The sequence below is a fragment of the Mobula hypostoma genome, chromosome 8 (assembly GCF_963921235.1).
Source record: "Mobula hypostoma chromosome 8, sMobHyp1.1, whole genome shotgun sequence".
In the NCBI taxonomy this organism is placed as follows: Eukaryota; Metazoa; Chordata; class Chondrichthyes; order Myliobatiformes; family Myliobatidae; genus Mobula; species Mobula hypostoma.
Window position 1 is genome coordinate 16,743,015 of NC_086104.1, and position 19,050 is coordinate 16,762,064.

The following is a 19,050-nucleotide window of genomic DNA, read 5'->3' on the forward strand; positions in this document are numbered from 1 at the left end:
CAAGGATAACATGTTTAGGGATCCTTGGTTTTCAAGAGATATTAAGGCCCTGTTAAGCAGAAGGTGCATAGCAAATAAAGGTAGATAGGAACAATGAGGTACTTGACAAGTATAAGAAATGCAAAAGAAGGAAATCAAGAAGGTCTAAAACCAGACATGAAGTAAAGGAGAATCCCAAAGGTTCTACAGATATATTAGGAGCAGAAGGATAGCAGGAGACCAAATTAGTCCACTGGAAGATCAGGAATGGCCATCTATGCATGGATCTGAAAGAGATGGGGTAGATCTTAAATGGATCTTTTGCATCTGTGTTTTCTTGGGACATGGACACAGAGTCTATCTCTGTGCGAAGTGAGGCAAATCAGCAGTGAGGTCATGAACCCTGTACAGGCTACAGAGGAGGAGGTGTTTGCTGTCTTGAGGCAAATTTGGCTGGATAAATCCTCAGGGCTTGACAAGGTGTTTCCTTGGACCTTGTTGGAGTCTAGGGCAGAAATTGTAGGGGCCCAAGCAGAGATATTTAAAACATTCTTAGCCATGAGTGTGGTGCTGGAGGATTGGAGGATAGCAAATGTTGTTCTCTTGTCTAAGAAAGACTGTTAAGTATAAACAGGGAAATTATATGCCAGTAAGCCTGACATCAGTGCTGGGTAAGTTATTGGAAGCTAGCCTAGGGGACTGGATGTACAAGTTCCCCTTTAGCATTTCAACTTTCACCTTTCACCCTTAACTGATGACCTCTGGTTATAGCTGTACCCAACCTCAGTGGAAAAAGCCTGCTTGCATTTACCTTATCTATATCCCTCATCATTTTGTGTACCTCTATCAAATCTCTGCTCATTATTCTATGCTCCAGGGAATGAAGTCCAAACTCATTCAGCCTTTCCCGGGAACTCAGATCCTCAAGTACTGGCAACATACTTGTAAAATGGCATCTTTCCTTTAGGTAGGTACTCTAAATCAGGCCTCACTAATGATTATACAATTTCAATATAACATCCCAATTCCACTAGGTACGTTGAGTTACGAAGGCAAATGTGCTAAAAGCTTTCTTTGCGACCCTATCTACCTGTAATGCCACTGTGTAAGACGTACCCTGGTTGGTTCTTCCAAAATGCAACATCTCACACTTGTCACCTAATTTCATAAACCATTTTTCAGCCCATTTTTCCAGCTGGTCCAAATATTCCTGCAGGCTTTGATAGTCTTCCTCGCTGTCTACTACACCCCCAATTTTGGTGTCATCCACAAATTTGCTTTTCCAGTTGACCACATTATCATTCATATCGTTGATACAGATGACAAACAGCAACTGACTCAGCACCAATCCCTATGGCACACCACTGGTCATAGGCCTCCAGTCAGAGAGGCAACCATTTTCTACCACTCTCTGGCCTCTCCCACAAAGCCAATGCCTAATCCAATTTACTGCCTCATCTTGAATACCGAGCGACTGAACCATCTTGATCAACCTCCATGCAGGACCTTGTCAAAGGCCTTGTTAAAGTCCACGTAGACAACATTCACTACCTTGCTTTCATTATTTTTCCTGGCAACTTCCTTGAAAAGCTCTACAAGATTGGTTACACATGACTTACCATGCACAAAGCCATCTTGGTTCTCCCTAATCAGTCCCTGTCTATCCAAATACTCATATATCCAGTCCCTTAGAATACCTTCCAATAACTTTCCCACTACTGATGTCAGGCTCACCAGCCTATATTTTCCTGGCTTATTCTTAGAGCCTTTCTTAAACAATGGAACAACATTAACTATCCTGCAATCCTCTGCCCCCTCACCCATGGCTAAGAATGCTTTAAATATCTATGTGAGGGCACCTGCAATTTCTGCACTAGTCTCCCATAGGGTTAAAGGAACATATTGTCAGGCCCGGAAGACTTATCCACTCCAATTTGCCTCAAGATTGCAAACACCTCCTCTTCTTTAATCTATATTGGTTCCATGACCTCGTTTCTTCATTGCCTTATATCTGTGGACTCTGTGTTCGTCACCTGAGTAAATACAAATGCAAAAAATCCATTTAAGATCTCCCTCATCTGTTCTGATTCCATGCATGGATCACCACTCTGATCTTCCAGAGGGCCAATGTTGTCCCTTGCAATCCTTTTGCCGTTAATATATTGGTTGAAGCCTTTGGGATTCTCCTTCACCTTGTCTGCTAGAGCATCCTCATGTCTGCTTTTAGCCTTCCTGACTTTCTTCTTAAGTCTCCTCTTGTATTCCTTATACTTCTCAAGTACCTCATTTATTGCTGCCTGTCTATAACTGCTATGCACCACCTTCTTTTTCTTAACCAGGGCCTCAGTATCTTGAAAACCAAGGTTCCCTAAACCTGTCATTCTTGCCATTTATTCTGAGAGGAGCATACAAACTCTGTACTCTCAAAATTTCACTTTTGAAAGCTTCCCACTTGCCAAATACAGCAGTGCCAGAAGACAACCTGTCCCAGCCCACACCTGCCAGATCCTTTGTGATGCCATCAAAATGGCCCTTTCTCCAATTTAGAATCTCAGCCCGAGGACCAGACCTATCATTCTCCATAATTACCTTGTATAATGTGGAAGTGGATTCATGAATTTGGTGAGTGAGACAGAAAATACAGACTGCAAATTAGTATTTTAATCATTTACAAACAATAAAAATATTTGACCAAACCTTTAAGATCCCCCAAGTTATACGAACCACAGAACTAAATATTCCACAAACAGATGCTAATAAACTCTTCTCCAGCTTCCAGCTGGTACAAATATCGTTTAACTGATGTTTCGAAGACAAACTCTACCATCTTCATCAGGGATGATAGAGCATCATATGTGGAAAGTTAATATCATCTTATGTAACCTTATGTTTCCTGAAACAGTCTTCAATCTCTTTACGAATTTGCTCCTGTAAATCCCACAGATGGTTGAGTGGTCTATAATATAATCCCGTTAACATTGTCATACCTCCCTTATTCCTCAGCTGTATGTATAAAGCCGCATTAGGCGAGCTATCCAGTCTGTCCTAACTGAGCACTACCCTGACATTTTCCTGGACTAGTAATGCCACCCTTCCCCCTTTAATTCCTCCTGCTCTATCACATCTAAAACAACGGAATCCCGGAACACTGAGTTGCCAGTCCTGCCCCTCCTGCAACCAATGGCTCATTAATGGCTACGATGCCATAATTTTCATGCTGATCCATGCCCAAAGATCATCCACCTTTCCTACCACACGCCTTGTATTGAAATATACACAGCTCAGAACATTAGTCCCACCGTGATCAATCCTTTGATTCCTGGCTTTGTAGGCTTAACAACATCTTTCTCCACAACCACTTCACTCCCTGGTCTGGCACTCTGGTTCCCATCCCCCTGCAACTCTAGTTTAAAACCCCTCTCTGTGCAGCGCTAAAAAGCCATCCTGCTAGAATATTAGTTCCCCCCCCCCAGTTCATAAGCAAACCCTCCCTTCTGTATAGGTTCTATCTTCCCTGGAAGAGAGCCCAATGATCGAAAAATCTGAAGCCCTCTCTCCTGCACCAATTCCTTTGTAATAGCAACTACGATCACTTCTGCCACCTTGCAGTCTTGAATTTCTGGCACACTTGTAGTGTCTTCCACAGTAAAACCCAATGGAAAATACTTCTAAACTTTGTTTGCCTTTTCTTGGCCCCCCATTACTACTTCTCCAATGTCATTTTCCAACAATGGCCACTCTTGCTTACACCTTGGTTCTTGCTTCTTTTTATTGGTCTTTGCGGAGTGCCTAATAGATCATTAGGATTGAAGCCTACCAAAAAGTCCTAAGAGACCCCAAGCTCTTTTTAATCACCACAGTGGTGTAGTGGTTACCATGATGTTATTACAGCTCGGGGCATTTCAGAGCTTGGAATTCAATTCCGGTGCCATCTTTGAGGAGTTTGTGTGCTCTCCCTCTGAACTGCGTGGATTATCTCCAGCTGCTCCAGTTTCCTCCCATGGTCTAATGAAGTATCGGTTAGTAGGTTAATTTGGTCATTGTAAGTTGTTCTATGATTGGGCTAGGGTTAAATATAGGTGGGTTGCTGGGCAGCACAGCTTGTTGGGCTGGAAGGGTCTGTTCCACACTGCACAGTATGTCTAAATAAAATAAATTAAATAAACTTTGTGTCACCTCAGCCAGACAACTGATTGCTCGGGTTGATTGAAGCCTGTCTCTTCTTAGGTCAAGAGCAATTTAATGAACTGTCACTTTCCTATATTTATACCCTTTGTAAAAGTTTCAGGGTGTATGGGGTGACATGAAGGGGTACCACCTCTGCTGAAGGTGTTTGTCATGTCCAATCTGGGGAAGCTCACTCACCTTTGGTCCCCACCGGACAATCAGCTCTCAGCCGTGGCTCCAAGTAGCTGCTTGCTCACGTGCGACAGCGACTGCACCCTGTCCTAGCATGCAAAGCCAGCTCCGGCAGAGCGGGCGGGATGATATCAACAGTGAAACCCAACGGCCAAGAAGGCAGTTCTGCAATGTTACGTGGAGAGCGAAGGGCATGACAAGGCACAGAATAAGTCACGGTCATCCACTGCAACCAGGGAAGCCTTGGTTGTGACGACGACTCGTACCACTAGATCCAGACCATTGAGGTCGAGGGGGTCAAACTGCCCCAGCGCAACAACTTTTCCTCTTCAAATACTCTCCTGTACAGGTTTCACCTGTCAATGTCGCATATGATGGACAACCAATCAATCAATCAAAACTTTGAGGATAAATCTGAAAAAATATACATTAATTAGTTTCCTCTTGTCGATCGATACCATGGTTATTGTCAGGATATTCTTCTTCCTATTTTATCCCCGTCTCTTCTCTCCACCATTAACTCCATCCACTCTGCTGTGAGGATATAGGGGTAAATCCCACCAGCACTCAGTGCCCATCACTGAGTGCAGGATGGATTCTTTAATCTCTCATCACTCCTGGAGAGAATTACAACCCCTTTTGAAATAAAAACAAAGAATGCTTCAATGAAGGGTCTCAGCTCAAAATGTCAACTGTTTATTCCCCTCCGCACATCCTGCTTGACCTGCTCCGGCATTTTGTGTGAGCTCAGCATTTACTCCGGTGAATGATATCTGTAATCTATCAAGTAGGGTGCCGTGCACAATCCTGATTTGATGGAGATGGACATGAGAGCACAGAGGAACATCTGGAAAAACTTCTGAAGTGTCGCCTTCACTGCCATGTGATCCAGAATCTCCGGAGGAGAAGGCCCCAAGTCCTGAGCTTTGCTTGTTGCTCGGCGGCTGGGGCGGGGTCGAAGCGCTCGGCAGAGATGGTGCTCGGTGTCGGAGGCTCGAAGATTTCCGATGGACTCAGAGTCGGCTGTGGTCGGGTGCTTCCAACGCATCGGCAGTTGTCGGTGCCTGGAGGTTTATGGCAGGGAGAGTGTCTCCCTTTTGCCGCCTGCTATCGGGACTATCGGGAGTCGATCGGAACTTTGAGACTTTTTTTTTTACCGTGCCCATGGTCTGCTCTTTATCAAATTATGGTATTGCTTTGCACTACTGTAACTATATGTTATAATTATGTGGTCTTGTCAGTGTTAGTCTTTGGTTTGTCCTGTTTTTTTGTGTGATATCACTCTGGAGGAACATTGTATCATTTCTTAATGCAAGCATTTCTAAATGACAATAAACGAGGACTGAGTGTCCTCATAATCTAATCTAATTTACAGAATCTCTTGTGTCGATGAGTCCTAATGCAACTGGATTGATTTCTATATTTTAAATGGAAGGGGGAATTAGTTCAGCTCGGCTGCCACTGCAGTCTTCCTGCCTGGAGTTTTCTCTCAACAATCCACTCAGGGATGCTTTGACGTGAGTGATAAAGTTAAAAACCAAACTAATCTTGAAGGATTGTTGGAGTTCTTTTCCCTTATTCTGACACGCAGACTGCATATAAGATGATGGATGGTCGCATGAGCAGCTGGTGCATATCACAAGAACTGGTTATATGATCGCTGATGCCAGGCAGACAATCTCTGAAGAGTTTTGATAATGGCTGGGATTACCCCTCTTGTAAGGACATTGCCCGGAAGAAGGCAATGGCAAACCACTTCTGTAGAAGAATTTTCCAAGTACTATCATGGTCATCGAAAGATCGTGATCGCAATGTCATATGACACGGTATATAAAGGGTCGGTGGATAGCAGGCAAAGGGAAAATTGAGGTGAGTTCTGTTCCCTCACCAAGTGGATTACAGGGGCTGGCAGGACCAGAGCTTGACCACAGGATCCTGCTGCTCCATATCATTTAACCACCCGCTATAATGATTCACTTTTCTGGTACAGATACGAAGGACGTTCTTATGAGCTTGTAGCAGTTCTGCCTGAGATGGAACACGTGGTGGAAAATTGTGATTGATCTTAAAACTCATGTAAAACCTTGGCTGCAGCTAATTTCACTGAAAATTGTGGATATCATCATTTTCTCATGTAAAAATAGAAAATGCTAGAAGTATTCAGCAGGTCGAGCAGCATCTGGAAGAGAGAGAAACGTTTTGGACACAAATCTTATACCAGAGCTGGTGAAAGTCACAGGTATAAATATATCATAAATCAAGAATCTTCATAAATCAATCTACTGAGTACAGGAGTTGGGATGTTATGTTGAAATTGTATAAGACATTGGTGAAGCCTAATTTGAAGTATTGTGTGCAGTTTTGGTCACTTTCCTACAGAAAAAATATCCATGAGGTTGAAAGAGTGCAGAGAAATTTTACAAGGATGTTGCTGGGACTTGAGTACCTGAGTTATAGGGAAAAATTAAAAAGGTTCGGACTTTATTTCACAAGATTCAAGTTTCAAAGTGCATTTATTATCAAGTATAAATCATACAACCTTGAGATTTGTTTGCTTAACAGGCAGTCACAAAGCAAGGAACCCGAAAGAACCTAATAAAAAAAAATAAAACCAACCCCAGTGCCCACAGAGGAAGAGGAAAAAAAAGATCATTCAAACAATAGAAGCGAGCAACAGTGTAGAAGAATGAGGGGAGATTTGAAAGGTAGTTTAAAATATTATGAGGGTAAATGCAAGCAGGCCTTTTCCATTAAGGTTGGGTGAGACTACAACTAGAGGCTATGGGTTAAGGGTGAAAGGTGAAATGTGTAAGTGGAACATGAGGGGAACAACTTCACTCAGAGGGTAGTAGAGTGAGGAATGAGTTGCCAGTGGACGTGTTGGATTTGGGTTCGATTTCAACATGTAAGATAAATTTGGGAAGGTACATGGATGGGAGGTGTATGAGGACTATGGTCCGCGCGCAGGTCAATGGGACTCGGCAGATTAACAGTTCAGCATGGACCAGATGAGCCAGAGGGCCTGTTTCTGTGTTGTTGTGTTTTATGGTTCTATGAAAGTTCTCTATCTCTGATGAAAGTTCATTCACCTGACACTTTAACTCTGCAGAGATAAAATGGAGATACCCCTTAACCTGCTGAACTTATTTTTATTTCAGATTACAGCATCTGTAACAGTTCACTTTGTGTCATTCCCTCCTTAAAACTATGCCGAGTAAATTGCTGGCTCAAGCTATGAGAAGCCCTGTGTGAATGTACATGCAGAATGCTGGAGGATCTCAGCAGGTCAGGCAGCATCCGTGGAAAGAAATAAGCAGCCAACATTTTGGGCTGAGGCTCTTCCCTTCCTTTCTAGTCCTGATGAAGGGTCTCGGCCCGTAACGTTGGCTCTTTATTCCTTTCCACAGACGGCACCTGACCTGCTCAGTTCATCCTGTATTTTGTGTCTGTTACTGTGTGTGTGTGTGTGTGTGTGTGTGTGTGTGTGTATATGCAAATGTATGTTCAGTCTTTCCCTCCCTATTCAATCTCATGCTAAAGACAGGCAGATTGTCAGCACACCCAACGACAACAATTCACCAGCTTGCTGCATTCCCTCTTTGAGCGCCTACTTTAAATGATCCACATCAAAAGTGTCATCAGTAATTATGGACGTGGAGAGGTGGCACTATCATCTCCCTAGTTAGCCAAACTTGCAGCTGGCTCATAACTCATCTGCATTTGCGCACTGGGATTCAGACAGCAGTTGTAATTTCCCTGATGATGTTGATCCTTGAGCAGTCATTCCGCCAAGTAGCAACTCATTTGTTCTGTAGCTGATTGCAAACAATTTTTGGTCTACTTAAGGTCGAAAGCAGCTCTCTTCTTTGCCCATTTCTAGGGAAACTAGCTTGTCGGAGAGTGCCCAAAGACTGGGCGCCTAGAATTCTCCTGGTAACATTCGAGCCAGCACAGCATGGGAGATGGTGTCATTGAATTCTCATTCATTTGGAAGTATTTCACTGATGCAAGCTCAATTTGCAATCAGAAATGCCCCACTGAATTTCTGCATAGTGCAACTTGACCCAGAAGTCAGTGCAATCACATTCAACTCCAGAAATAATCAGTTTTCTTATAGAAACATTGATTAAAGCAACGCTATGCAATGCAATTTTATGCAATAGTACTTTAACTAGGCATTTTTTAAAATGGTGATTTCATTCAGGCAAGAACCAGCTTTTTATAAGCAATTAGTTTACAGGGTGAACACATTGGAGCACAACCCTTTGGATTTGTCCCATGGTTTCTAAGCATGCAAGTATTTTAAAGAGCTTTATGTGGTGATATTTATTGCATTGTCATCAAAATCATAATATTTGAACATTTGTAAGTGATTCCCCATTGTGCATTCTATCTGTTACCTTCTACATCTTTGCTTATAGCAACTAATGACTATTTCTTGGCTGTTGACACAGGTATTTTGGTGAAATATATCAACATGACTCCTATTATTGATGGCAAGCTCCATTCTTCTTTTTGGGTGGTGGACAAGAAGCACATTTATATCGGCAGTGCCTACATGGACTGGCGCTCACTGACTCAGGTAATTTTTGATGGATCCATAATACCATAAGACATAGGAGCAGAATTCGGCCATTTGGTCCATTGAGTCTGCTCTGCCATTCCGTCATGGCTGATTTATTATTATCCTCAACCCCATTCTCTTGCCTTCTCCCTATAATCTTTGATGTCCTGATTAATAGACAACTGAACAACCTCCACTTTAAATATATCCAATGACTTGGCCTCCATAGCCGTCTGTGGCAATGAATTCCATAGATTCGTCACACTCTAGCTAAAGAAATTTCCCCTCATTCCTATTCTAAACAGATGTCTTTCTATTCCAAGGCTGTGTCTTTTGGTCCTAAACTCCCCCACTATAGGAAACATCCTCTCCACGCCATTGTATCTAGGCTGTTCCAGATTCAGTACTTTTCAATGAGGTCACTCCCTTCATTCTTCCAAAAAGAATGATCATTGGACATTTTGGTGATTGCTTGCATTTTAATCCTCCAAAAGGACCACCACCTTGTCGTGGAGGTTTGCGTGCTTCAATGACCTGGAGAGCTATGTTGGCTGGAGTCAAGACTTTACGATTTGGCTCTTGGTAGGGTCATCCATGCCAAAAGGTCAAAGGTTAGAGGCTAGAGTAAGAGTGGTTCACTGGTCCTCCAGTCAACTAGGGGCTAACAACTCTGACTGGTAAGCAAAATTGTTATGGAAACAGCAGTGAAGAACCCTACATCTGAGTGTGATGGTATTCCTGAGTCTCCACCCCGGATAAGCATGACTGACAGTAGTGAAAACTGAGAGGAAGCTACCGACACGATGAAGGAAGCCTTGAACACCTCTAGAGATGGAGGACCTTCATAGCTGTCCTAAATGCCAGTGGCATAATGGGCTGTTAGTCAGATGCATCTTAATACTTGAATATGGTGAACTTTCCATGAAAAATAGCTTAATCCGGTAATGTTCAGTGATGGTACACAAATAATCGACTTAGAAAAATGCATGTAGGCACTCAGTACACAAGCCCAGGCAATATGAAATCGACGTGTTGGTAAATGATCGACTGAAAAGCAAAATAACAAGGTTGCTCCAACTATCTACTGTATGTGAAAGGGTAATCTGGTTCATCCAAGCTGTTGTTGAGAAATAAGGCAGCAACTTCCTGTAAGCTGGAATCAATTATGTTTTTATTTAGTAAGCCTCCTTGAAGTCCAGTAAAGTCAAGGCATTAGGCAGTATTCAGGAGAAAGCAGCCAGTTTGATCGGCGTCCTGTCTAGTATTCTCAACGTTCATTCCCTGCGCCACTGGAGCATGTGGTTACTATAAGTGAAAACTATTGCACTTTTTGCCTAGGCTACTCTTGACAGCACCTTCCACATGCAGAGCCTCCACTACCAAAAGAACAAGAATAGAGAGCATAGAATACCACAGCACAGTACAGGGTCTTCAGCCCACGATGTTGTGCTGATCTTTTTACCTACTCCCACGATCAATATAACCCTTTCCTCCCACATAGCTTTCCACCGTTCTATCATCCACATGCCTAATCAAAGAGCCTCTTGAATCTCACTAATGTATCTGCCTCTATCGCCACCTCCATTCCATGCACCCACTACTACTTCTGTAAAATAAAAACTTAACCTCTGACATTCACCCCCATACTATCTTCCAATCACTTTAAAATTGTGCCCTCTCCTATTAGTCAGTTTTGTGCTGGGGAAAAAGACTCTGCTATCCTCTTGGTAATTTGTACATCTCTATCATCCTCTCATCCTCCTTGGCTCCAAAGGGAAAAGTCCTAACTCCCCCAACTATTCCTGTTAAGACAAGCTTTCCAATTCAGGCAGCATCCACTTCTGCACCCAGGCCACCAGGGAATATACCAACGGCAGGTTGCTCACCACTCTTCCCCCAAGATGTACATTGTCCAGACTTGTAACCATATCAATATCACCAGATTTCAATCCTGGAATTATTGATGATCCACAATTGTGGGGTACCTTCTGAAAGGCAGTTAGAGGTGTTAAATAAATAGCAGCTTTATTAGTGACCAACTGTATTCCGAATAATGATAAAATAAAAAAAGCTTTGACCAGTTTGCCTCGTAATGGAGTGCAAACTATGATAATGTCCTTGTAGTTCGGTGATACAATTAGATGAGAATTAATCCTTACAAAGGCTGCTAATTGGAGATGTTTTCCTACTAAACATAATCAGAACACTTTAATGAGATAAATGGATTTGAAATGCTCCACATTTGCAAGAGAGGGTGAAAATTTCATTTCCATCAGTAAGATATAGATTAGACAGATGGCATTAAATCCAGATCCCAGTGTCAACTTAGTCTACTGAAGGACATAGAACGTAGAAAACTTTCAGGTCATATAGACCCTGTTGTGCTGACCTTTTAGCCAACTCTAAGATCAATCTAACCCTTCCCTCCTTCGTTGCCCTCCATTTTTCTATCATCCATGGACTTATCTAAGAGTTTCCTTAATACTCCTGCCTCCGCCACCACCCCTGGCTGATCATACGTGTACCCTCTGCTCCCTGTGTAAAGACCTTGCCTCTGACATCTCCCTATGTTTGCCTCCAGTCACCTTAAAACAATGCCCTCCTCCACTTCTGCACTGGGAGAAAATCTCTGGCTATTCACTCAGCCGATCCTCTTTATCATCTTGTACACCTGCTATGAAGTCATATGCCTCTTACCATCTTGTACATCTCTAGCAAGTCAATTAGTGAAAGCTGCTGTTCGGTAACCTTGGAGAAAGTATTTCCAGCAGCAGGGAATAAAAACTCTGATTGTTTTACAGTCTGACTAGAAACTGGAGAATAATTTAAGTTGCTCCTCACAAATCAATAGAACTAAATTTCAATTATAATGACTTAAACTAACTCAATAGATTAGAAAGAGCATGTGGTCAGAAATGTTATTCAAGTCCCATTAGTGAAAATCCAGTTGGCTACAGAAATGGTGAATGTGTTGTTCTTCTATTAAGTGCCATATACCATAAGATTTAGGGGCCGAAATAAGATTCAAGATCCATTTATAATAAAAACAAATGTATAAATTATACAACCTTGAGGTTGGCTCACTCACAGGTAGCCACAAAGCAAGAAATCCGAAAGAATCAAATTTAAAAAAAAAATAAAAATAGAAGATCAACACTCGATCCACAAGAGAAAGAAAAATTTACAAATCATGCAAACAACTGAAGCGAACAACAGCATTCAGGACCGAAATTGGGTTCTCAGGTCAGAACCCCAGAGCAGCCCCAATCATTATACCACTCGGCCCATCAAGTCTGCTCAATTGGGCCATCCGGAATTAAGCCATTCAGCCCATCGAGTCTGCTGGTAAATGCCATATTAAATAGCCAGACGACCTATTCCGTTTTGTAGTTCCTTGTATAGGAAGGCTGCCAGAGTGTGAGAAGGCAGCTGGTGTCTAGTATTTATTGCGAATTTGCTGTTGGCATCCAACTGCAGACCAGTCCAAGAACATTAAAACAAACTTGATAAAACATTCACGTGGCATTCATGGAGAAAAGTTGATGCTTTTTTTTTTGGTGTATTCAGATTAGTTTGCAGCTATGGTCTACAGGTAAATGTCTCGTGCAATCATGAACTACTCATTTACAATAATCCTACGTGAATCATGATTTTTATTTATTTACTTATTGAGATATAGTGCAGAGTAGGCCCTTGGGGGAATAATCCCCCTGTTTAATCCTAGCCTAATCACGGGACAATTTACAATGACCAATTAACCTACCAACCAGTACGTCTTTGGACTCTGGGAGAAAACCAGAGAGTCTGAAGGAAACCCATGCAGTCATGGGGAGAACGTACAAGCTCCTTGCAGGCCGTGGTGGGAATTGAACCCCAATCACTAGTACTGTAAAGCTTTGTGCTAACCACTATGCTACTGTGCCACTCCTGCTTATTCTCCTCACATCCTCATCAACCTCTTCCTCTATTCTGCCATTTGTCTGCAAATTAAGGGGCAATTTACAATGGTCAATTAACCTACCTACTAGTAGGTGTTTGGGATGCAGTGATGAAATAGGAGCACCCAGAGTAAACCCATACTTCATAGAGAGAAGCTGTAAACTCCACCTACACATGGCCCAAGGTCAAGATTGAACTTGAGTCTCTGTTGCTGTGAGGAAGCAGCTCTCCTCGTTGCCTCACCTCTGTGCCAGAGCATGACGTGCTGAGGCAAGTGGAAGCTGCCTCACAGAGGTCAATTGACAAGAGAAGAACACGGGCTAACCCCTGTTGACATCAGTGAATCTGGGGTTGAGAGGGTAAGTGGCTTTAAGCTCCTCAGCATCCACATCACATGGTCTGTACACACCAGCTGTGGGGTGAAAAAGGCACAACCGCACCTCTTTCACCTCAGACGGTTGAGGAAGTTTGGTATGGGCCCCCAAATCCTAAGAACTTTCTGCAGGGGCACAATTGAGAGCATCCTGACTGGCTGCATCACTTGCCTGGTATGGGAACTGTACCTCCCTTAATCGCAGGATTCTGCAGAGAGTGATGTGGACAGCCCAGCGCATCTGTAGTTGCGAATTTCCCATGATTCAGGACATTTACAAGGGCAGGTGTGGAAAAAAGGGTCATTGGGGACCCAAGTCGCCCCAACCAAAATCTATTCCAGCTGCTACCATCTGGGAAATGGTACTGCAGCATAAAAGCCAGGGCCAACAGGCTCCAGTACAGCTTCTAACACCAGACCATCAGACTGATGAACTCATGCTGATTTGAGTGTATTTCTATGTTACATTGACTGTTCTATTTATTATAAATTACTATGGTTGCACATTTAGACAGAGATGTAATGTAAAGATTTTTGCTCATGTATGTGAAGGATGTAAGAAATAAAGTCTATTCAATTCAATTCATATCTGATTATTGAACCACTCTGTGTGTTGACTGCAGTTTTGGTCACCCTGTTATGGGATAGACATTTTCAAGCTGGATAGGGTGAGAAGAGATTTATGAGGATGCTGATATATTCACGAAGATGCTGCCTGGACTACAGGGTCTCAGTTACGGGGAAAGGTTGGCTATGCTGGATCTTCACTCCCTGTAGTGCAAGAGAATGAGGGGTGACCTTGTAGAAGTTTATAAAATCATAGGGGTATAGATAAGGTGGACAGTAGTCGTCTTTTCCTCGAAGTTTGGAGAGTCCAAAACTGGAGGGAACTACAAGGAAAGAGGGTAAACATTTAAAAGAGACCTGAGGGGTAACTTCTTTACACAGAAGATGGTGAGAACCTGGAAAGAGCTGCCAGAAGAAGTGGTCAAGGCAGATACAGTTACAACATTCAGGTGGCATTTGGATAGGTTCATGCGAGTGGAAGGGCTTGGAGTGTTCTGGGCCGAACACAGGCAACTGGGACCAGCAGGGACGATACTGTGTTTGTGGTGGCCCAGTTAGACCACAGGACCTATTTCCATGCTGTATGACTATGGCTCTATGATTCTCTTGTCAGACTGGAGTAGGCAACCCCCTGGAGAGGCAGGAGATTAGGAGACAGAAATGTAAGAGTAAGTCTCCAGGAGAAACATAAATATGAGAAAATCTGCAGATGCTGGAAATCCAAAGCAACACACACAAAATGCTGGAGGAACTCAGCAGGCCAGGCAGCCCTCCCCCCATCTTCTTACTCTGACTTCTCATTCCTTTTTCCAGTCCTGATGAAGGGTCTTGGTCCAAAACGTCAACAGTTTACTCTTTTCCATAGATGCTGCCTGGCCTGCTGAGTTCCTCCAGCATTTTGTGTGTGTTGTCTAGGAGAAGCATGGCGCACAGAGATGGAAACTTCAGAGTTAATTTTATGAAGGAGAACAACTTGGTTATTGTTTCACTGGTTTATTCAATAGTATTTTAGGAGTACTTAAAAGAAATATGATCCACAAGAAGATTTATTGTATTTTTAAGGTTCCATTCCATGTAGCAGTGAACATTGTCCATGACACCGTGTCTGCTGAAATGTTTCAGAAATCTGAAGCCTTGGGTTCTCGTTGCCCACACACCCCACTTCCTCCACTCCTCACTGCAAATCTTGTAACTAGATTGCTTTCACATGTAATGGAGGTGATCTCATCGCACAGATAAATAGACCTCTCCAGGTTTCTGTCCAGAGTCGTGGTGGTAATGTGGGACTCTGAATTGTTGTGGCGCCCACTTGGCAAAGATGTCCACCTTTAGGAATGGATCCACTATAATTAGATGGTTTGGGTCTGCACTGAAGTATTTTTGCAATCTGCACTGTGGATTGAACTGACGCGTTTACTGCTATCTTTATTTGTAGTGGAAGATGTAGAACATTTATTATAATAACATTTAATCATCTGCAAGGTTTATTTTTGCTCAGGAATTGATTCATTGGACTTCAACATTTCAAGGTTCAAAGTAAAATTTATTATCAGAGTACGTACATTTTACTATTTACAGCCTCGAGATTCCTTTTCTGTGGGCATATTTAGCAAACCTAGAGAACAGTAACTGTAAACAGGATCAATGGACAACAAACTATGCAAATGAAAATATAAATAAATAGCAATAAATAACGAGTATGAAATAACCAGATAAAGGGTCCTTAAAATGAGGCCATCGTTTACGGGAACACCAGAAATAGAATAAGTGTAGTTATCTCCTTTTGTTCAAGAGCCTGATGCTTGAGGGATAGTAACTGTTCTTGAACCTGTTGGTGCGAGTCCTGAAGCTTCTTGTACCTTCTACCCGATGGCAGCCGTGAGAAAAGAGCATGGCCTGGGTGGTGAGGATCTTTGATGATGGATGCTGTTTTTCTACAGCAACGTTTCATGTAGAAGTGCTGAATGATTAGGAGGGTTTTACCAGTGATGTATTGGGCCAGATTCACTACCTTTTGTAGGATTTCAGAAATGTGACATTTTGCTGAAAATCTATAACCTTTTGGATCATGAGGTGCTGCATTAACCATGAGATGTGGTGAGATTTTCATCAGGAAATTAGTAATTTGTTTATTTTTGTTACATACATTTATGGTCAAGGTGGCGCCTGCGTACAGTACTCCTTTGGTCAACATCTTCTGGATAGATCATGAAACCATCTTTCTTTTATTTCTATTGTGTCTGTTTCTTGTCTTGAATGTGATTCTGGAACTGTTGGAGCCTGTGATTTGCAGTTTGGAGATTGTTTGGGTGCTTCAGTGCTCTGCAGTCTCCGAGATTCCGGGAGGCAGAGGCAGCGTGAGCAAACCCCGTAGTGAGAAGGCTGTAGGATGGTGCGTGAGTCGATGTTTGACCCCATTTTGCAGATGGCTTCCGTCACTCGTCAATTAAAGCGGTGAGGGAGATTGAAACATCAAGGCGAGTGTAGGAGTTTGGAGATTGGGTGTTTCAACGCTCTGCAGTCTCCGAGAGGATTCAGGGAGGCAGAGATAGTGTACGTGAACCTTGTAACAGGCAGGTTGCAAGCCAATGTTTGGCCCTTTTTCAGCAATTATAGCTTTCATTGTTTGCCAATTAAAGTGACGAGGGAGATTGAAGCATCGAGGCAAGTGCAGACGGTGAGCACCGGCTGATTGCCTTTTGATCAGTTGTTCTGTACCGGAGAGGGTAGAGCCTGCTACTGTGCCTGGAGACTGTTGTTCAGGTTTTTCTACATTTTAGATGTGGACTTGGACTATAGACTCTATTTTTTCAAGTTAAGTCAAGTCACTTTTTATTGTCATTTCGACCATAACTGCTGGTACAGTACACAGTAAAAATGAGACAACGTTTTTCAGGACCATGGTGCTACATGAACAATACAAAAAGTACACTGAACTACGTAAAAAACAACACAAAACTACACTAGACTACAGACCTACCCAGAACTGCATAAAATACACAAAACAGTGCAGGCATTACGATAAATAATTAACAAGACAATAAGTACAGTAGAGGGCAGTAGGTTGGTGTCAGTCCAGGCTCTGGGTATTGAGGAGTCCGATGACTTGGAGGAAGAAACTTACATAGTCTGGTCATGTGAGCCCAAATACTTCGGTGCCTTTTGCCAGATGGCAGGAGGGAGAAGAGTTTGTATGAGGGGTGCGTGGGGTCCTTCATAATGCTGTTTGCTTTACGGATGCAGCGTGTGGTGTAAATGTCTCTAATGGTGGGAAGAGAGACCCCGATGATCTTCTCAGCTGACTTCACTATCCGCTGCAGGGTCTTGCGATCCGAGATGGTGCAATTTCCGAACCAGGCAGTGATGCAGCTGCTCAGGATGCTCTCAATACAACCTCTGCAGAATGTTGTGAGGATGGGGAGTGGGAGGTGGACTTTTCTCAGCCTTCGCAGAAAGTAGAGACGCTGCTGGGCTTTCATTGCTATGGAGCTGGTGTTGAGGGACCGGGTGAGATTCTCCGCCAGGTGAACACCAAGAAATTTAGTGCGCCTAACAATCTCTACGGAGGAGTCGTCGATGTTCAGCGGAGAGTGGTCACTCCGTGTCCTCCTGACGTCAACAACCATCTCTTTTGTTTTGTTCACATTCAGAGACAGGTTGTTGGCTCTGCACTATTCCGTTAACCGCTGCATCTCCTCTCTGTATGCTGACTCATCATTCTTGCTGATGAGACCCACCACGGTCGTGTCATCGGCGAACTTGATGATGTGGTTCGAGCTGTGTGTTGCAGCACAGTCGTGGGTCAGCAGAGTGAACAGCAGTGAACTGAGCACTCAACCCTGGGGGGCCCCCGTGCTCAGTGTGATGGTGTTGGAGATGCTGCTTCCAATCCGGACTGACTGAGGTCTCCCAGTCAGGAAATCTAGGATCCAGTTGCAGAGGGAGGTGTTCAGGCCTAGTAGACTTAGCCTTCCAATCAAGTGCTGAGGAATGATTGTGTTGAATGCTGGACTGAAGTCTATGAACAGTATTCGAACGTACGTGTCTTTTTTGTCCAGGTGGGTTAGGGCCAGGTGGAGAGTGATGGCAATGGCATCGTCTGTTGAACGGTTGGGATGGTACGTGAACCGCAGGGGGTCCAGTGAGGAGGGCAGCAGGGTCTTGATGTGCCTCATGACGAGCCTTTTGAATCTAATAGTTTTTATATTCTGTGTTTTTTCACTCAATGTTCTCGTTTTTTTTCTCGTGCCTGATCAGTTTTGTTTGTTTTTTTGCATGGGAGGATGGATTTGGGGGTTGATGACCTGTTCTGTTATTGTTGGTTTTATTTGTGGGGAGGTGGGATTTGGGAGTCAATGTGCCTGATCCATTTTTGTTCATATTTTTGTGAGGGAGGAGGGATTTGGGGGTAAAAGTAGCTGATCCATTTTGCTCTTTTTTGTGTGGGAGGGTGGATTTGGGGGTTGATGACCTGTTCTGTTATTGTTGGTTTTATTTGTGGGGAGGTGGGGTTTGGGAGTCAATGTGCCTGATCCATTTTTGTTTGTTTTTTTGTGTGGGAGGAGGGATTTGGGGTTGATGTGCCTGTTCAGTTTTTGTTCGCTTTTCTTTTTGCGGGGAGGCGGTATTTGGGGTTGAGGATCTTGCTGCCTTTCTTTCTTGGTTCCATAGCTACCCGGAGAATTGAAGAATTTCAGAGGCGCATACTTTGATAATAAATGAATCTTAGAACCTTTGAAGCCTGACCTCATCACATCGTTATCACTGAGGCCTGACATGGTCATTCTGTCAGAAACCTTGAAGCAGATGGCCATGGTAGTTCCTCAGGAAGACTAGATTGAGGAGACGTTTGATTGTAAGAGCAGGTAGAGCAATGCCAAAGGCTGGGGTGGAGGCACGATGCGGGCCTATGTAAGTGAGGTCTGGAGGCTTTGCTGGCTGCTTGCTTTGTAGACCCTGCTCTCTCCTTGGCATTACAGGGGGCTGTAAAGAGGAGAGCCATCAGGACTGTCACAGAGGCTGCTGAATGAGCTTTCAGATGGCTATGGATCAAGAAGTGTGACCCAGGGACCAGTGCTGCAGGGACACAAACCAGGGCCTGATCAACCCCGGCTGGGTCGCCTGGGTGAGAGTGACTGTTGTTGACAGGCCCAAAGCAGCCGATGATATCACTGATGCTGTGTCCCAGTGCATCCTAGGATGTATCTCATAATCAAATAATGTGAAAAGCTCTTGTTTGTGGCCATCCAGACAGATTGTTCCATATATT

The 19,050-nt window shown here is 43.4% G+C and overlaps 1 protein-coding gene across 2 annotated transcripts in view; it reads left to right on the forward strand.

The window, feature by feature from the left end:
* The window catches only part of LOC134350386 (inactive phospholipase D5-like), a 174,407-nt gene that overhangs the window by 52,997 nt on the left and 102,360 nt on the right, over nt 1-19,050 (forward strand). For both annotated transcript variants that reach the window (XM_063055517.1, XM_063055518.1), the window contains exon 5: nt 8,793-8,920. In XM_063055517.1, coding sequence (XP_062911587.1) covers nt 8,793-8,920 — 128 coding nt within the window. The remainder of the gene's footprint in view (nt 1-8,792; nt 8,921-19,050) is intronic.